We start from the raw sequence: 14,576 nt of genomic DNA, 5'->3' as shown, positions 1-14,576 counted from the left end.
TAGAGCAGATTGCTCTCCAGGTACAGCATGCTGGTTTTAAACATTCAGTAATTAATGGAAAGTATTCCGTGTTAATTGACTGCTTCAGGAAAGGGAAATATAATGACTCCTTATTAATCATGAAAAGAGACATACAGCACGGAGGCAGTGCAATAATTGCACTAACGGTTGAGAAATGTTAATTAATGAAAAGAACAATGATGTAAGAAATTAGCTACATAATGCTTGCTGCTGATGGAGATTGTGCTTTAAACACATTATTTAGCATGGCAGCCACTGGATGTTGCTTTAAATAGCAGGCACCTCTTACCTTTCCCTTTAGTCAGCTATGGAGTTCCAAATGTTGCCGGTGTTTTGGTTTTTAATGAGCCAAAATACACTCTCCAAAACTACTTTTTCTGAAGTGTTTTCAGTTTGAACTCCTGAACTCAAAACTATTCAAACAGATTGACAGGGTTTGACTTATATAAAAATATTATCCAAGTGTAAGACAGCGTGTTAGTGTTTGGGTGGTGGGGAACAACTTCTTGTTAGATGGGCTGAGCTAAAAGGGTTTGCCAAGAGGATAACTGCATGATGACTTCTTTCCCCTTTTTAATTTTTCCACTTTTTAACCAGTTACCTGTCCCCTGAAGAGTTTTGAGTGAGCATCCTGTCATATTTGTGCCTAGCTTGATGTAAAAATTCGGAGGCTATTCAAATGCAGAACAGTTCTGGCAACTAATCCAACAGCAGTAGTATGGAGCTCAGAGTCATTAACAGATTGAATGCCTCAAGGTTTCCACCATCACTCTGTTGCACCTTTAAGACAGCAACAGGGTGAGACATATCCATCACTTTGAACACTTCAGAGCAGGTCAAATTATTGGTTACTAATAAATTGCCTAAAAGCGTAACTCTTCTTTTTCTCTTCAGGAACAGTATTTGATTCTTATGGATGTCTTCATATCTGCATGATCATTTGTGCAAGGAAATGCCAGCCTGTGAGGCTTTCAAAAATTATTCACAATAGTTTTGTGGGAATTTTGGCCACCTAAGTCACATGTTATCTTGGCTGTATGACTAGGGGATGACACTAATGTAAGACAAATGGTAAATAAAGGTAGAATAACAAAAGCACTCATTTTAGCTCTACCAATGCAGATGTAAAATTATAGATGCAGAAAAAAAATAAAATTCTGCTAAAGACATGCTAAATGAATGTTCATCAAACAGCAAATTCTTTTATAAGGAACAGTTCTCAACAAAAGGCCTCTGTTTGCAGTAACACAAGACAGAAATACATCCCTTAAGTCAGTGGCATCACAGTAATCTAAAATGATTGTAGAGGAGGAATCAGTCCACGGGTGTATAATAACCTAACAGTGCAGTGCTTCATGCATCATAAGACAGGGACAGGAATGGTTTCATCCCTCATCCCTCCAACCCATGTACTGGCCTTTGCTGATTCTCCCAGGGCAGTTCTCTTGTGGCCATTCCTCCACCCATGTGTTTTATCGCTCCTGAATTTCTTTTCCAGATGGAACATTCTTGGGCTCCAGGGTGCTCTCCTCAGCTCCTTCATCGAACCCATGTACTTGCACAGCATCATTGTGGGAAGCCTCTATCACACTGGTCACCTTTCCCGGGTAATGAGCCATAGAATAGAAGACATTGGTCAGCTGCCAGCTTCATACCGGCGCAATCAGCTGCTTCTCAGTGGTAAGCAAACACCTGCCTGCAAGACAAATGATCCCCTCTCCCATCACTAATTGTGCTGGTCACCAACAGGAAAGTTTACTTGTTTGTAAGGAAACCATTAGCCCATACCTTCTTTTTTTCCTGTGGAGTATGAATTTGTAGAATGAAGAAACTGATGCATTTAAATCCAGTTCCTTTTTCATATGCAGTGAGCACAAAAAGGATCAGTAGTGGATATAAGCTGTCTAGGAAAACTAACACTGTACAAAGACTGCTCAAAGTGGACTAAAGTGTATGACTAAGTAAAAGATGTCTAAAAACCAGGGAGGAAGTGTTCAGTAAATTTTAAGTTTAACTCTCTCCTGTCCTGCTCTCCCTCACCCAGTGAGCACACAAATGTGCAGAGTCAGGAGAACCAGCCCTCACATCTCCGGCCCCGTGCATGCAGCCCCGCCATCCACGGCCCTTACTCGGAGCCCTGCCCCTTCACCACTTGCTAGCCATCGTCTTCGGAGCAGATGGCCATGAGAAAAGGGTTGTTCGTTCATGCAGGAGATCCTGCCTTCTCAGCAGACCTCGGGGAGGCATTGCTGCCATCTGACGAGGCTGCTGCCTGTCGTGTGAGCATCTCTGTGGTTTCCAGCTATCTTTTGGGCTACTCTTACTTCCATCACTTCTCCTTCCCAGCCCCTGTCCCTACCCCATGTCTCTGGTCCTTTCTTCTCCATCCCCCTGACTCTCACTTCCTTAACCCCAAGCCAGGAAGCAGCTGTCTGGCCTCATCCCAACAAAATCCCACAAAGTCTTGAATGCCTTCAGATCCTCATGAGGCATGTGAGTGCTAAGGGCCAGCAGTTCTGCACAGGATTATATCCTTATTTTACTCTTAGACTCTGATAATTGTTCTTCAGGAGGATTCCCTGTGACACCAATACGATGTCAGGGTTAGAGAGTTTGGAGGTCCGGATGCTTTAGTGGAGTACACCGTTGCCTTTCAAAGTCCTCTAGGTTCCTCAGTCAGGAGAGGGCTGTTTTATCCCTTATCTATTTTATGTTCTTTTTCTTTTTTTTTTAAATGCATCCTTGTGACAAAATTAGTTCAGCTGAGGCAGAAGTGATAGTTTAGCCACTGGGGAAATTCTCAAGTTCTGTGTGGTTTAGTACGTCTGGTAAGTGCAATGTGCATGTACGTGTTATAAGGTGATTAGGTCAAAAGGCTTATCCTTATTTGAACAGCTTATCTCCATTTTTTAACTCTTCGGTGCAGCTAGCCAAAGATTGTGCAATGCAAGTATGCAGGAAACTGTGCTCCATACTTCTCCTCCAACCCGTGCCCCTTCCTATCCCTCCTGCCCTGGCCCAGCATGGGCATGACTCAGCCCCATCTCCCTTCCCACGCACATCGTGGGAGGGAGGAAAGGACTCACAGCTGGTTGGGAAAAATCTCCCTGTTTTCCAAACCTGGCTGTTATTTTGGCAAAACACCCCTGTTTGCCAGAAGCCTCTGCATCTCGCACTGAGGAAGCTGATCTCATCCTGTGACAGCCCTAACTCATTTTAAGTCCACCCATACATTAAGATCAAAATCACACCCACTTTCACTGTGTCTGCAGGATGTACAGGGAAACCCAGTAGAACTGTTGAAGGACTGAAAACACAATAAGGGATTTAATAAGAGATTTAACCACAGAACAGCTATTGCTTTGCTGGGTTGGTCTTGTGGAGTAAAAGTAATGGCTCATGCTTGGCCCAAGTGCACATTTATGTCCAAGAGTCATTGCCAGAGATTTCAAGGGAGTTAGAAATGTATCAGAGGGGCCCTTGTGTCATTTTAAATATCTGCATGTTTCATGGCTGGCTTCCTCCTTCCCAGAGACTTCTGTTTGGAAAAGCTTTTGCTTTGCTTTTGGTTGTGTTTGTGGGTTTTCTTCAGCCCAGGAGAAGCAGTGGGAGGAATCCGTCTCTCTCTGACTACATTGCTTTTGTCTCTAAAGCCATTATTTGTAATCTTCCCTCCCCCACAAATCCCAGGGAGTCAATACTGCTTAAAACTTACATTACTGAGGCTTGTGTTACATTTCTCTTACCTGGAAAACTGTGTCGACAGCATATCCAGTGACAAAGGAGATGGGCACCTAGCAAAAGCCAAACCGAATGCATTAGAGACCAAACCTCAGCAACCTCAGCTTCCCACGCTCCTCTCAGGGGTCAGACCAGCCAAGGATTTCAAATTGCAGGAGTCCTTCAATTATAAGGATGCCAATTTTGTCACTTGCTTATAGCTGTCCAAACATGTCAATGGAGAGGAGAGTCACAGTGTGGGATGAGATATCCTGGTATAACTCCTTGGCCCCACAGAAAAATGATCAGTGAGATTTTCCACTCACACCAGCTCCAGCCAGATGGAAATCCACTCATTCACTGGGATTACTCTTGAGTGTATTTTTTAGAAGAAAGAAAAGCCCTCTGTCATTTTTATTTCCTTTTCTCTTAAGATTGAGGCCATTCTAAATGGTACCCTGAAGAGGCATGAGGCTTTGCTAGGAGAGAGAGGAGAATGAGGACAGATTTCAGTTCATATCCCACAGTACTCAAGTTCATGTTATTTGTACAAAGACTCCTGTTTTCCTTCCAGTTTCTACCATCTCCTGTTGTACTCTTTGTTGTGTTGGTTTTAAGGAGGACGTTTTACATAAAGGAGAGAAAATTATCTGGATTATTTAGGTGTTACCTTTCAAATAAAATTAGAACAATTATTTGTCAAAAGAAAAACATGAAAAAAAGTGTTAAAAAAGGATCAAAAACAACAATCAGAGAATATAGGCTCTATATTTGCGTCTGTCATGAGTCTCATGGTGTTTTCTTTAAAGCCTCTTCTCTTGCATTTGGAAAATTATGTGAAAGTATCTTATACTTACCCAAATACATGTACTTATATATGATAGCTGGGAAGAGAAAGCATGAAAGCCAAAGCAGCGCAGAGGGTGTTCCAGGCACGGGGGCAAGTTCCCAGCTCTCACGGATGTCCACCGAGAGCAGAGGGAGCCTCAGGCTGGGCAGGAGTGTACACTCCCCACCTCCCCACGGCACCCCAGCCTGCTCTCTCCTCCACGCAGCCTTTCCTTCTTTTCCTCTGGTCAGTGTTTTCACAACATTTTTATTGCTTTTGTGGCCCGTGGCAACTTTGCACGGCAGGGTGTTTGCTATCGTGGTTTTTTTGGCACACAGTCCTCTAAGCCTTTGGGTGCTATCTCAACAGAGAGTGGTGCATCATGTCAAACAGCCGATTTTGATCTGTCTGCACCTTGTTCTGTATACAGGCATTTGAATAGCACCAGAGAGCTATCTATCTGATTTTCAAGGGCTCAGTTTATATCCTGTTGCCTAGGTGAAATGGAGTTTTAGATGCAGACTGATCTGTTATCTCGGGGTGGGGGCAGGGGGAATTGAAAGAGGTATTAATACAACATGAGTATGTTTACAAATCCTGGGTGAGGTTATGACTTAGCTATAATTCTCTTCTACACATGGTAGCGAGTTCAGTCCCAGTGACTGAGATGATTTCTGCAATTCCAGCTTTGCCACCGGTACAAAGTGGTTGTGCCATATAATTTTTTTCCCTTCAAAGGCCACCTTTCTCTCTCTGTGCGTGCTCGGTCCTGTCTGGCTCTTGCAGCTCCCTCCAGGGGCAGAGGGGACGGGAGGACAAAGGGAGCCATGCTCCCTCACTGACATTGCTTCCCGTGATGCTGGGAGGCCCCAGGCAGGAGGCAGGAGCTGCCTACAGAGGCAGCATCGCTGGCAGGACTGATCCTGCACAGCCCTCCGCGTCTCCCATGGTGTCTCTCAAGGGCTTACCAAGCTCAACGTGTCTAACGTAGTGACGGACGCTGCATTGCCACCAGCTCCCACCTCCTCCCATTCCGCCTGAGATCAGCAGATGCTCGTGGTGTGTATCTGTTCCGAAAATGAGATCCCTGAGCAAGGGGCAGTTTGGAAAGGAGGCGCTTTGATCTCTCTTCTTTAATCTCCTCCTCTCTGAACAGCCTGCATCAGTACTTCTCCCTCTCTGCAAAAGTTCTTTGAAACCCTTCAGCAGAAAATGCAAAGGACCTTTCTCTGTTGCCCTCCACCCGAGAGCAATGAAATCGGGTCCCATTAAGCTATGCGAACCATGAGCTGTTGCTGGAGCTGCTGCAGGCAGGGGCTCCAGCGGGATCCGCCGTTTGGAAACAGAGCTCCAGCCCTGGCGCTGGCCTGTGCCGAGGCGGCTGTGCCAGGCAGCTCCTGCCCACAGCACAGAACCCACCTGTCTGCTCACCACAGAGGCTTTTGTTGCCCAGGTTTGCAGGCTAGTGGCCCACACAGCAAATGAGTAGAGAGGGACTCAACAGCTGGATCCAGACACATCATCCAATGCCCACATTCTCCAAAATATTCAGACTGCTTCAGGTCACTGTCTGTCCCAGCCTTGGAATGTCCCAGTGTTGATTCTTTGCTCCCAAAACCACTAATGAGCAGGGCAAGGCAGAGCTCACTTGGTTGCATTTATCCTGTGCTGGAAAATAAACGAACCACTTCCTTTATTCCTCTTATTTCCTTGCAAAGGGGTTTCAGGTACAAGAAATGAGAAAGCGACAGGAGTCATGGAAAGGTTGAACTACACTAAATGGTTAAGAGACAGGAATTTACCCGATTAAAAATAAGTCTCCCTCATGTACACACCCACACTTGACCTTGCAACCCTGATCTGCATTTAGAGCCAAGGGAGATCTCACCTATGTAAGCAGTGGCCTCCAATATGTGATTCAGATGTCCAAAACTGGCCATGTGAATGACACAAAGGTCATACAGTCAACCCAGGTGACTGAAAACTTCATCATTGTAGCTGTCTAAAATTAAGTAAGATGCATTCCACTTAAAGATGTCCAAAATTTTGCCATTAGGACACCAACTAGCTCTTGAAGAGATTGTTGCACCTATACAGGGTAGGAAACTTGCAGGCAGACACAAGGTGGGGAGCAAGAGTTTTCTGTGTAGGTTTGTGATGTCTACAAGGTCATTATTAACTTGGATCTAATAATCTCTTGTGATGATGAAATGTATGTTTTGCATTTTCTTATCCCCCATTTATATCCCCTTTGACCTAGACTTCCGATCACAGTGAAGGCCCCAGCAGTTAATGGCAGATAAATATGCTGGACCGTGGAAAGCTCACCTGGAGGAACTCATGGCAAAAGCACTTTGCTGCTTAGTTCCTTTCAAAAACCAGCTATCCCATTAAAGCATTTCTGAAAGATTTCACTCAGCAACCATCACACTGCCATCAATAGCACACACTACAATCTAACAGCTTTCCTTAGGCTAACAAAAAGTTTGCCTGCAAGGTGGAAAAAGATCTATAGGAATTGCTAAATTATGTCTCTCTAAGGTATTCGCCCTGGTAACACTTAACCGATGGTGACAACAGCATGTGCAGTGCACAATGTCAGCATGTTCACTTAAGGATGTTTCATGTGCCACAATGACCCACCAGATGTTAGCAACCTCTGAAGATTTTGAGCACTGGATGTTACTGGTGTCCTTCTCTCCTGCCAGGGGTTAGCCACGCTGACGCTCGGCAGCCCGGAAAATCTCCCAGCTTCAGCGTGAACTGGATCGTGGGGAACGCCGACCTGGAGGTTATCAATGCCACAACGGGGAAGAGGACCTGCGGGAGTCCCTCACGGCTCTGCAAGCACATGTTCTTCACTCGGTGGGCAAAGCTTCATGGCAAGGTAGGTCTGATGCACTCACAGGACGCTGCCGCCAGCTCTAGGTGGGCTAGTCCTTACCCCAGAGTCATCCGTGTTCTAGCAATCTCATGATGAAGCTGCAGCCTCCGCAGGTGTCCTGCATCCCTCCTGGCAGAGGACCAGGAGCTAAGAGCCTGCAGGATCAGCTGCAGGAGCTGGGAGTCCAGAGAAAGGCAAGGGCAGAAACCCAGGTGGGTTTGGAGGGGAGGTGCATGTTCTGGCTGTCCTTGGCGCTGGAGCCATGCTCAGATGAGCAGTCAAAAGCCAAGAGACTGTTACATGTCCATACAAGCACAACTGCATAATGTTTTATGCCTTTTGTGCCAAGCATCCCTTTGACTCTAAGGGGAATATTCAACTCACTAAGTCTTAGAGGCCTGAGGGAAGTATTTCTCATCACCTTGGAGGCATCTACCTCACTTCGTTGTTCCACAGGGGTTTAGACTCACAACTTAAACCGCTCCCAATCTCACCAAAGTTAGCTGACTAAAGCAGGTGCTCTGGATCACCCATTCTCCTCCTCTTCCTCACTCTCCCAGATGTGCTGATAAATCCATACAACAATACAGCTGCTCCTCTCAAGGTGAGTGGCCAGGTGCTGAAGGCTCTCTGATTTCATTACACTCAGCAGCAGTACAATGTAATGGCATTAAAACTACAGGTTGTACTTAATTAAAACGGCCACCACCCCCTGACAGCCCTGCTTTCTCTAGGGAAGATAGCCATGAACTCCCCTTGTTTGAAATGGCACTGAAGTCAACCTGCCCTCACACTTCAGTTACTTCCCACAGACAGCAGACAGTGTCAGGACAGATGGATGGCCAAAAACTACAGGGTGGAGCCTAGGGATGTAGGACATATATGAAGAAGCTTGATATGGAATAAGGAAAATTTCCTCTCATTATTCCTGGTTCTGGAGTCACCGTTTCTCCTCTTGCCTGACCCTTCAAGAAAGTGCTGGGAGAGAGAAAGACCCCACCACTCCCAGGAGGAGCAGCAGGGAAAACACAAAGTGTCTCTTCAGCCCACCTGCTTTCACTGCTAGAATATTAATCTGCTGTAAGGAAGCTTGTCAAGAATTGTCCTGCAGTCCATGTAGAGTGGGAGAAGATGAGGACAAGAAAAAATGATTTTATTAAGTGCCAAAACCTTTTTCCTGTTGGGGAACGAGTAGAAAAGAACAAGGCAGAGTGATGGCAGGGAGGTCTGGAGCCACTTCCACCGACGAAGCCATTCAGGAAGGCAACAGACGGGCAGGGTGGGGAGGTACGAGGACAAGCCCAAAGGGGTTGTCCTGCTCTGCAGGAGACCCCAGGGAAGAAGGCTGGGGGACTCAACCCACCCCAAGCAGTGGCACAACCTGTTCTAGCAGGGACCCTGAGCCTGGGGGGGAGCAGAAGGGACCAACCTGGGCTTCATGCCCAGGGCTCCGTCACAGTTTGGTGGCACAGGTCCCAGCCTATTTCTTGCACAGCAGGTGGCATGGGGAGGGGGGCAAGAAGCACTTCTGCTGCCCCCAAAACGAAAGGATCCTCATGGGAAAAAAACCTGGGGCAAGTTGGGCCCCAGGGCAGGCTACAGCCAGGACTATGGCTGGGAGAGCTGGACTGCATCTCGCTTGCACCAGGGATGGGGCTGGGATGAGCAGGAGGGAGTAACTCATGGCTGAGCAGGGCACTTTGCTTTTGACAAAACGAAGCGTTTGAGAATGTCACCAGTGTCCCCCTCTGGGGAACAAAGGGGCAGCTGGGGGGGAGCCACCGCCAGCCAGGCCAGCTCGCGGCCCCCTGACGCCCAGGCTGGCAGCATCGCCCTCCCGTGCTGGCTGGGCCAATACACCCGGCCAGAGCTGCCCCACGGTGTGCTGGCACCACAAGGACTGGAGCAGCTCATTTTGGGCTGCGCGATCGCCTTTTCCTTTAATCTGTCTTTCAGCATCTCTCCTTTTTAGAGAGAGGGAAAAGAGTGGTGTTTGCTCACCACGCTGTGCTTTGAGGGTGTGTTTTCCTACAGGCTACTATTTCCCTGGCTTGTAAGCATTGGACTTCCACCTGTCTGCTTGCTCTAGGGCATTTTCCAGACTTGGGTTTTTTCATATAAAGTCAAAGCCTCACTGCTGGTTCAGCACTGTTAAGACTTGGGAAGGTCTAAGGAGGTCATTTATTTAGTCCTTCTACAGAGCAAAGGGGCCAACAGACCACTCAGTTTTCCTGCACCAGCACAAATCCTGATGTCTAATTTCTGCCCTGTTCTGGGCAGGTTTCACAGCATTTTCAACAATAACAGATTAAAAAGGGAAAAGGGGAAAGTGTGGGAGGGGACTCTCCTTCTTGCGTCTCTTGGCATTACTTGGAAGCACTGAGCTGCTCTGCTTCCCGGGCTAAACTGAACACACTCTTTAAAGATCCCCAGAAAGGATTTTTCCTTTTTTTGTCCCTAAAAATCATCTTAACTGAGAAGTAGGGTTTTGCCTTTGTAAAGCACACCAAGATTTGCTACTGCCTATGGGCACTCCAAGGCAAAGCTGTTTACCCTGTTCCTCTTTGCAATGCCTCGAAACCATGTCACAGGCATTTATTGCTTCCCTGTTTTTTTGTTGTTAAACCAAAAGCAAACACACAAAGCACAGTGATAGTTTGTTTGTTGCTTATGAAATGTAGACAGGAAGATTATACAGCTACTGAAGCCTCCTGTTTCTTTTGGCTCGTTGGTTGATTTTTTTATTTTTATTTTTTTCCCCTTCCCTGATTTTTGTTCTGCAGCTGAGCACACGAATACCAAGCCATGGAGACATGCCATCAGTGTACAGCGAGGCAAAGCTGGTGGCTCAGACGTACCAGTCTGTCAAGCAGCAGCTGTTTAAAGCATTTCAGAAAGCCGGTCTGGGCACCTGGGTGAAGAAACCCCCAGAGCAAGATCAGTTCCTACTAACTGTATAAACCACTTGACACCTTTGCTACATGACTGGATCAAATCAGCTGGAGAGAAGGCTAGGCAGGACACGTGAGCCGAGAGAATTGAAGCAGTTTGAGATTTAATAGCAACCTCAATGGGAATATTTGCTTTTAATTCTGCATTGGAATTACGTAAATAGAAATGTGTCTGATGCACTGAACTTGACTTTAGAAAACTGCTTTCCCATGACCCCTTCCCAAGAATGTACTTGTCCAAATTACAATGCCACCCCCACAGATTCTGCATTTCATTGTTTCTTGCTGTTGGTTATTACTGATTTGAGGTGTTAGCGGGCCACCTGTCTGATCCCAAATAGAGTTTGTTTTCCCTCACACAATCAGTGCAAGAGTCATCACTGAATAATGGAAAATAGTGAGCAAAGATGGAAATACCCTAGGCACGTGGCATGACAGCAGGTCTCAGAGCATCCATAATCATCCAAAAAAAGGTGTCTAACCTCTATGCAAAAATCACCCTCTTAGCTGCCTAAATCTGTGAGAAAGAATTTGGACCTCAAAGATATGCAGCATTTTTAAACTCCCTTTTCCACTGCTGGCTCTGAGCACAAAGCCAAGTGTCAGGATTCCCTTGGTTTTTACACTTATTCCCTCTGACTCTTTGGACAAACCACTTCCCACCAAATCTTCAAATCCGGCCAGGAGTTTTGCACTTGCAAATTTTAATTACCCGTGCCCAGTTCATCACACGTGCCCTTTAGACACCAGCCGGGATGCAGATGCTTGTCAAGAGGGCGATTTAACCCTGTACTGCCTGCGGAGGTGCACAGTTCCAGGGGCTGCCGGTGAAGACCGCTGTGATGATGCTCCTAGCTCTGGAGCTTCAGGTAGCTGCCTAAAGTCAGGCAGGCTGGGACCAGGACCCAGAGCCTCAGATTTCCAAGCTCGTGATGATCCACGGCTTTAAATTAAGTGGGTGTGAGCTCAGGATGCTCCATACATCTGAAATATCGCTGGGTTGGGTAGCCACAACTAAGGCATCCCAAACGAGGGAGCGCATTTGATACTTGGCTCTTTCCTGCCTCAGCTTCTCCACCTGTCAAATGGGGATAATAATACTTACCTGCTTCACATTTAAGGAACTTGGCAGGGTCAAAGTGCTCTGGTCGTATGATGCTGTCACTCTTGCAGTGAGTTTTACCTCCCCACATAGTCCAATTGGTGTAAGTGCAGCAGATGCAACTACAGGCTTGGGTAAGATAAGGTCTTACTCAATGTAAGAGCTTTCAGATTCTAGCTCTGTGTAAATGCCAGGTATTCCTAGTGTTCATGTTCATCTGCAGCCTGAAAAGCAGGTGGGGTTTTTCAGTTAGGAGACAAGTAGCACCCAACAGTTAAATATTTTCTTCATAACTGTGGCTGGGTCTGATATAATCTCATCTTTGAACCGTCCCAAACTTCATCAGAATGCAGAAGATACAGTCATGGGAGAACTGAGCTTTGATAGTCCCACTGCAGAACCAACCTTCAAACGCCCTGTGCATTTCTTTCAGTTTTTGGTTTTTTAAATGACAGGATTTGCGGGTATATAACTACTGTTTTCTTTTTATTCCTGTGATTCTCTTTAAATCTGTATATAACATGCTGCTACTGATTTGTGATAACTGTCTTGGTATTTTCTCAGAACTGTCAAGCTGAGTTACTTTTCAAACAACACAAGGCTCATATTTTTCCATGTAATTTCCTTTACACGGGAAACTGTTCCTATCAATAAAGATAGATGCTCTTTGTATAGGGTTTATCATGTTTGGAGAGCCATATACAGTAAATACATTGTTTATTGATGCCCACAATAGAATAGCTACAGTATTTTGATGAGATTTTATTTTTAGATTATAAACTACAAGATGTATCTATAGTGTCTTGTATAAAAACAATTGTGATAAACTAGAATTTTTAAATTAGATAAAACAAAGCTCTCCCCTTCCAGAAACCTTTTCAGCAAAATAATACATTCCATATTAACTACCAAAAATATTTAAAAAAATATCCTTAGAGTAGAAATAGTTAAAAAAAAAAAACTGAGACGTTTCAATAATGGAAACGTTTTGTGGTATCCACTTTGTCAATAGTTTGACCAGTTTGTCAGCTCTTCTGAATAACAATCAGAATTTTTTTGGCACCTTCTGGAGCTTCCCGGTACCTCCACACGGTCCCGTCCTCTAACACAGCTGTCTCTGGTGCAGCCCTCCGGTGTGATCTGGGCAGCAAAGGTGCCCAGAGGGGCAGTGGGCGGGTGGGGGGTCAGGCCCGTGGCTGGAGGTGGGGGAGAAGCCGTGGGTGACACTGGCAGTGGTGGTCCCAGGGGCTCCCACGGGGGGAGAGAAACCACAGGGCAACCAGAGAGGAGGACAAGGGTTCTCATGCAGAGATCCACAGGGCAGGGGGAAGCCATGTCTACTACTTTTCCTCTCCAAGTTAGTCTTTATCTAGCACACAAGAGACCTCAATGGCTCCTCCTTACATCTCCCTGCCCTCATCCATCCTCCTCCAGCCCTGGCATGATGTCAGCTCGACTAACGCATATAGCTCCACAGGCCGGTGTCCAGCTGCTGTGACAACAAAACACCGTGCCTGGTTATTTTTAAGAATAAAAAGAAAAGTGTGGTGGGATTGAATTATCCTTTGTTGCAAGAAATACATAAATGCAATCCTGGATTCAGCTGCCAGAATGAATTTGGTAGTGGGGACCGAACTGAGTCCCCACTGCAAGTGGGCATCAGCTGATCTCATTGGAGGCAATGGAGTTGCACGTGCTTGCACTAGGGTTGAATATGACCTTAAATGTCTATTTCTTCTCATTATGTGCAGCGATAGAGTGTGATGGGACCACATCCCAGAAGCACATATGACCTACATACAGCATTTCCTGAAGAAAAGGAAAAATTGCTCAGTAGTAGTTCTTTAGTGAAGATTCTGTACATAACACGCATGAGTGAATGGCAATACTGTACTAATGGATGTACATTTGTAATATTTGTAAAAAAAAAAAGAAACAAAAAAGACAACAGAAGAAAATAAATCTGAATTTACATATGTGAATTTGCTGCTAAGTTCTGTAAATTGCACTTCAGTGATACCTGATAAGTGAATGTTTCTGTTAAGTGAATAAAATGCCAAGTAAAATTGTTCTTTCACTGTTTGTTGACCATTTTTCACTGTGGCTTAGCAATCGGTTTGAATGTGCTCCAAAATGCTAGTATGTATTTTTACACACACCTACTGTAGATCTACAGGCAACATGCTCTTACTCAGTTTGGATTTGATGCATTGTAGGAATCACACACTTGTACTGAGAGATAGATGTGCCTGCTCATGTAGAAGAAGACATACAGGGACACAGTCTTATCCTGGAAGAAGAGTGAACTGGGTCCATCTCTAATTTGATCCTTCCAGGTGACTCTCAAAGATCTTTCTTAATAAAAATTAAATATGTTTTTGCAAACTCACACTGCATAGGATTTGCTGTATAAAGCTACTTAAGAAAACTATAGTGATGAACAAAAGGTCAGTACATCTGCAGATTTCTTCTTCATTGGTGGAGTGGCCTTGGTTTATTCTTGCTTTAAACTATCAGTATTCAGCTATAGCATACTAGAGTCGCACTGAGCCCAAATGACACCATCCACACAAAAGTTTTAACATGCGTTACTGTATGAGCATCACCCGGTGCCTTGAGATGATTTCCCTCGGCCAGTCCGCACAGAGATCACTGGTATTACCAAAACCTTTCAGAAGCGCCCACTGTCAAAGTATAAATACACCAACAGTGAAAATTGTCTAGAAAGAGCTTTTCCTGTCCCCTTCCTTGTGAAGATTTGGTTCTGGGATGAAATTGAGCGCGGCAGCTCACAGGGAGCCCCACCAGCTCGCTGACCCCACAGCTCTTTGCTTGCTCGTGTTGAAGAAGTCAGTGCCAGACCCACACAGTCCATCCCATGGGTTTCATTCCCCAGCATAACAGGACAGGGACTATGCACAGCTTTATTTTCAAGCTAAGACTTTGCTGCAGTTGCATTTCCTTAGCTTGGATCTGTGTCCTTAGGTATTAGGGTGGGATAAGGAGGAGGGGGGAGAAGAAAGCATTTGCAGAGTGAAGTTGTCTGTGTGGAAAAAAGTCATTGTGAGC

At 45.6% G+C, this 14,576-nt stretch overlaps 1 protein-coding gene across 1 annotated transcript in view; it reads left to right on the top strand.

The window, feature by feature from the left end:
• Positions 1-10,496, top strand: part of ADARB2 (adenosine deaminase RNA specific B2 (inactive)) — a 320,813-nt gene extending 310,317 nt beyond the window's left edge. Inside the window, exons 8-10 of the mRNA XM_075022448.1 lie at positions 1,520-1,701; positions 7,279-7,457; positions 10,238-10,496. Coding sequence (XP_074878549.1) covers positions 1,520-1,701; positions 7,279-7,457; positions 10,238-10,414 — 538 coding nt within the window. The 3' untranslated portion in view covers positions 10,415-10,496. The remainder of the gene's footprint in view (positions 1-1,519; positions 1,702-7,278; positions 7,458-10,237) is intronic.
• Positions 10,497-14,576: the final 4,080 nt, after the last annotated feature.

The sequence above is a fragment of the Buteo buteo genome, chromosome 2, assembly GCF_964188355.1.
Source record: "Buteo buteo chromosome 2, bButBut1.hap1.1, whole genome shotgun sequence".
Taxonomy (NCBI): domain Eukaryota; kingdom Metazoa; phylum Chordata; class Aves; order Accipitriformes; family Accipitridae; genus Buteo; species Buteo buteo.
This window is presented reverse-complemented; position numbering and strand designations above follow the sequence as displayed.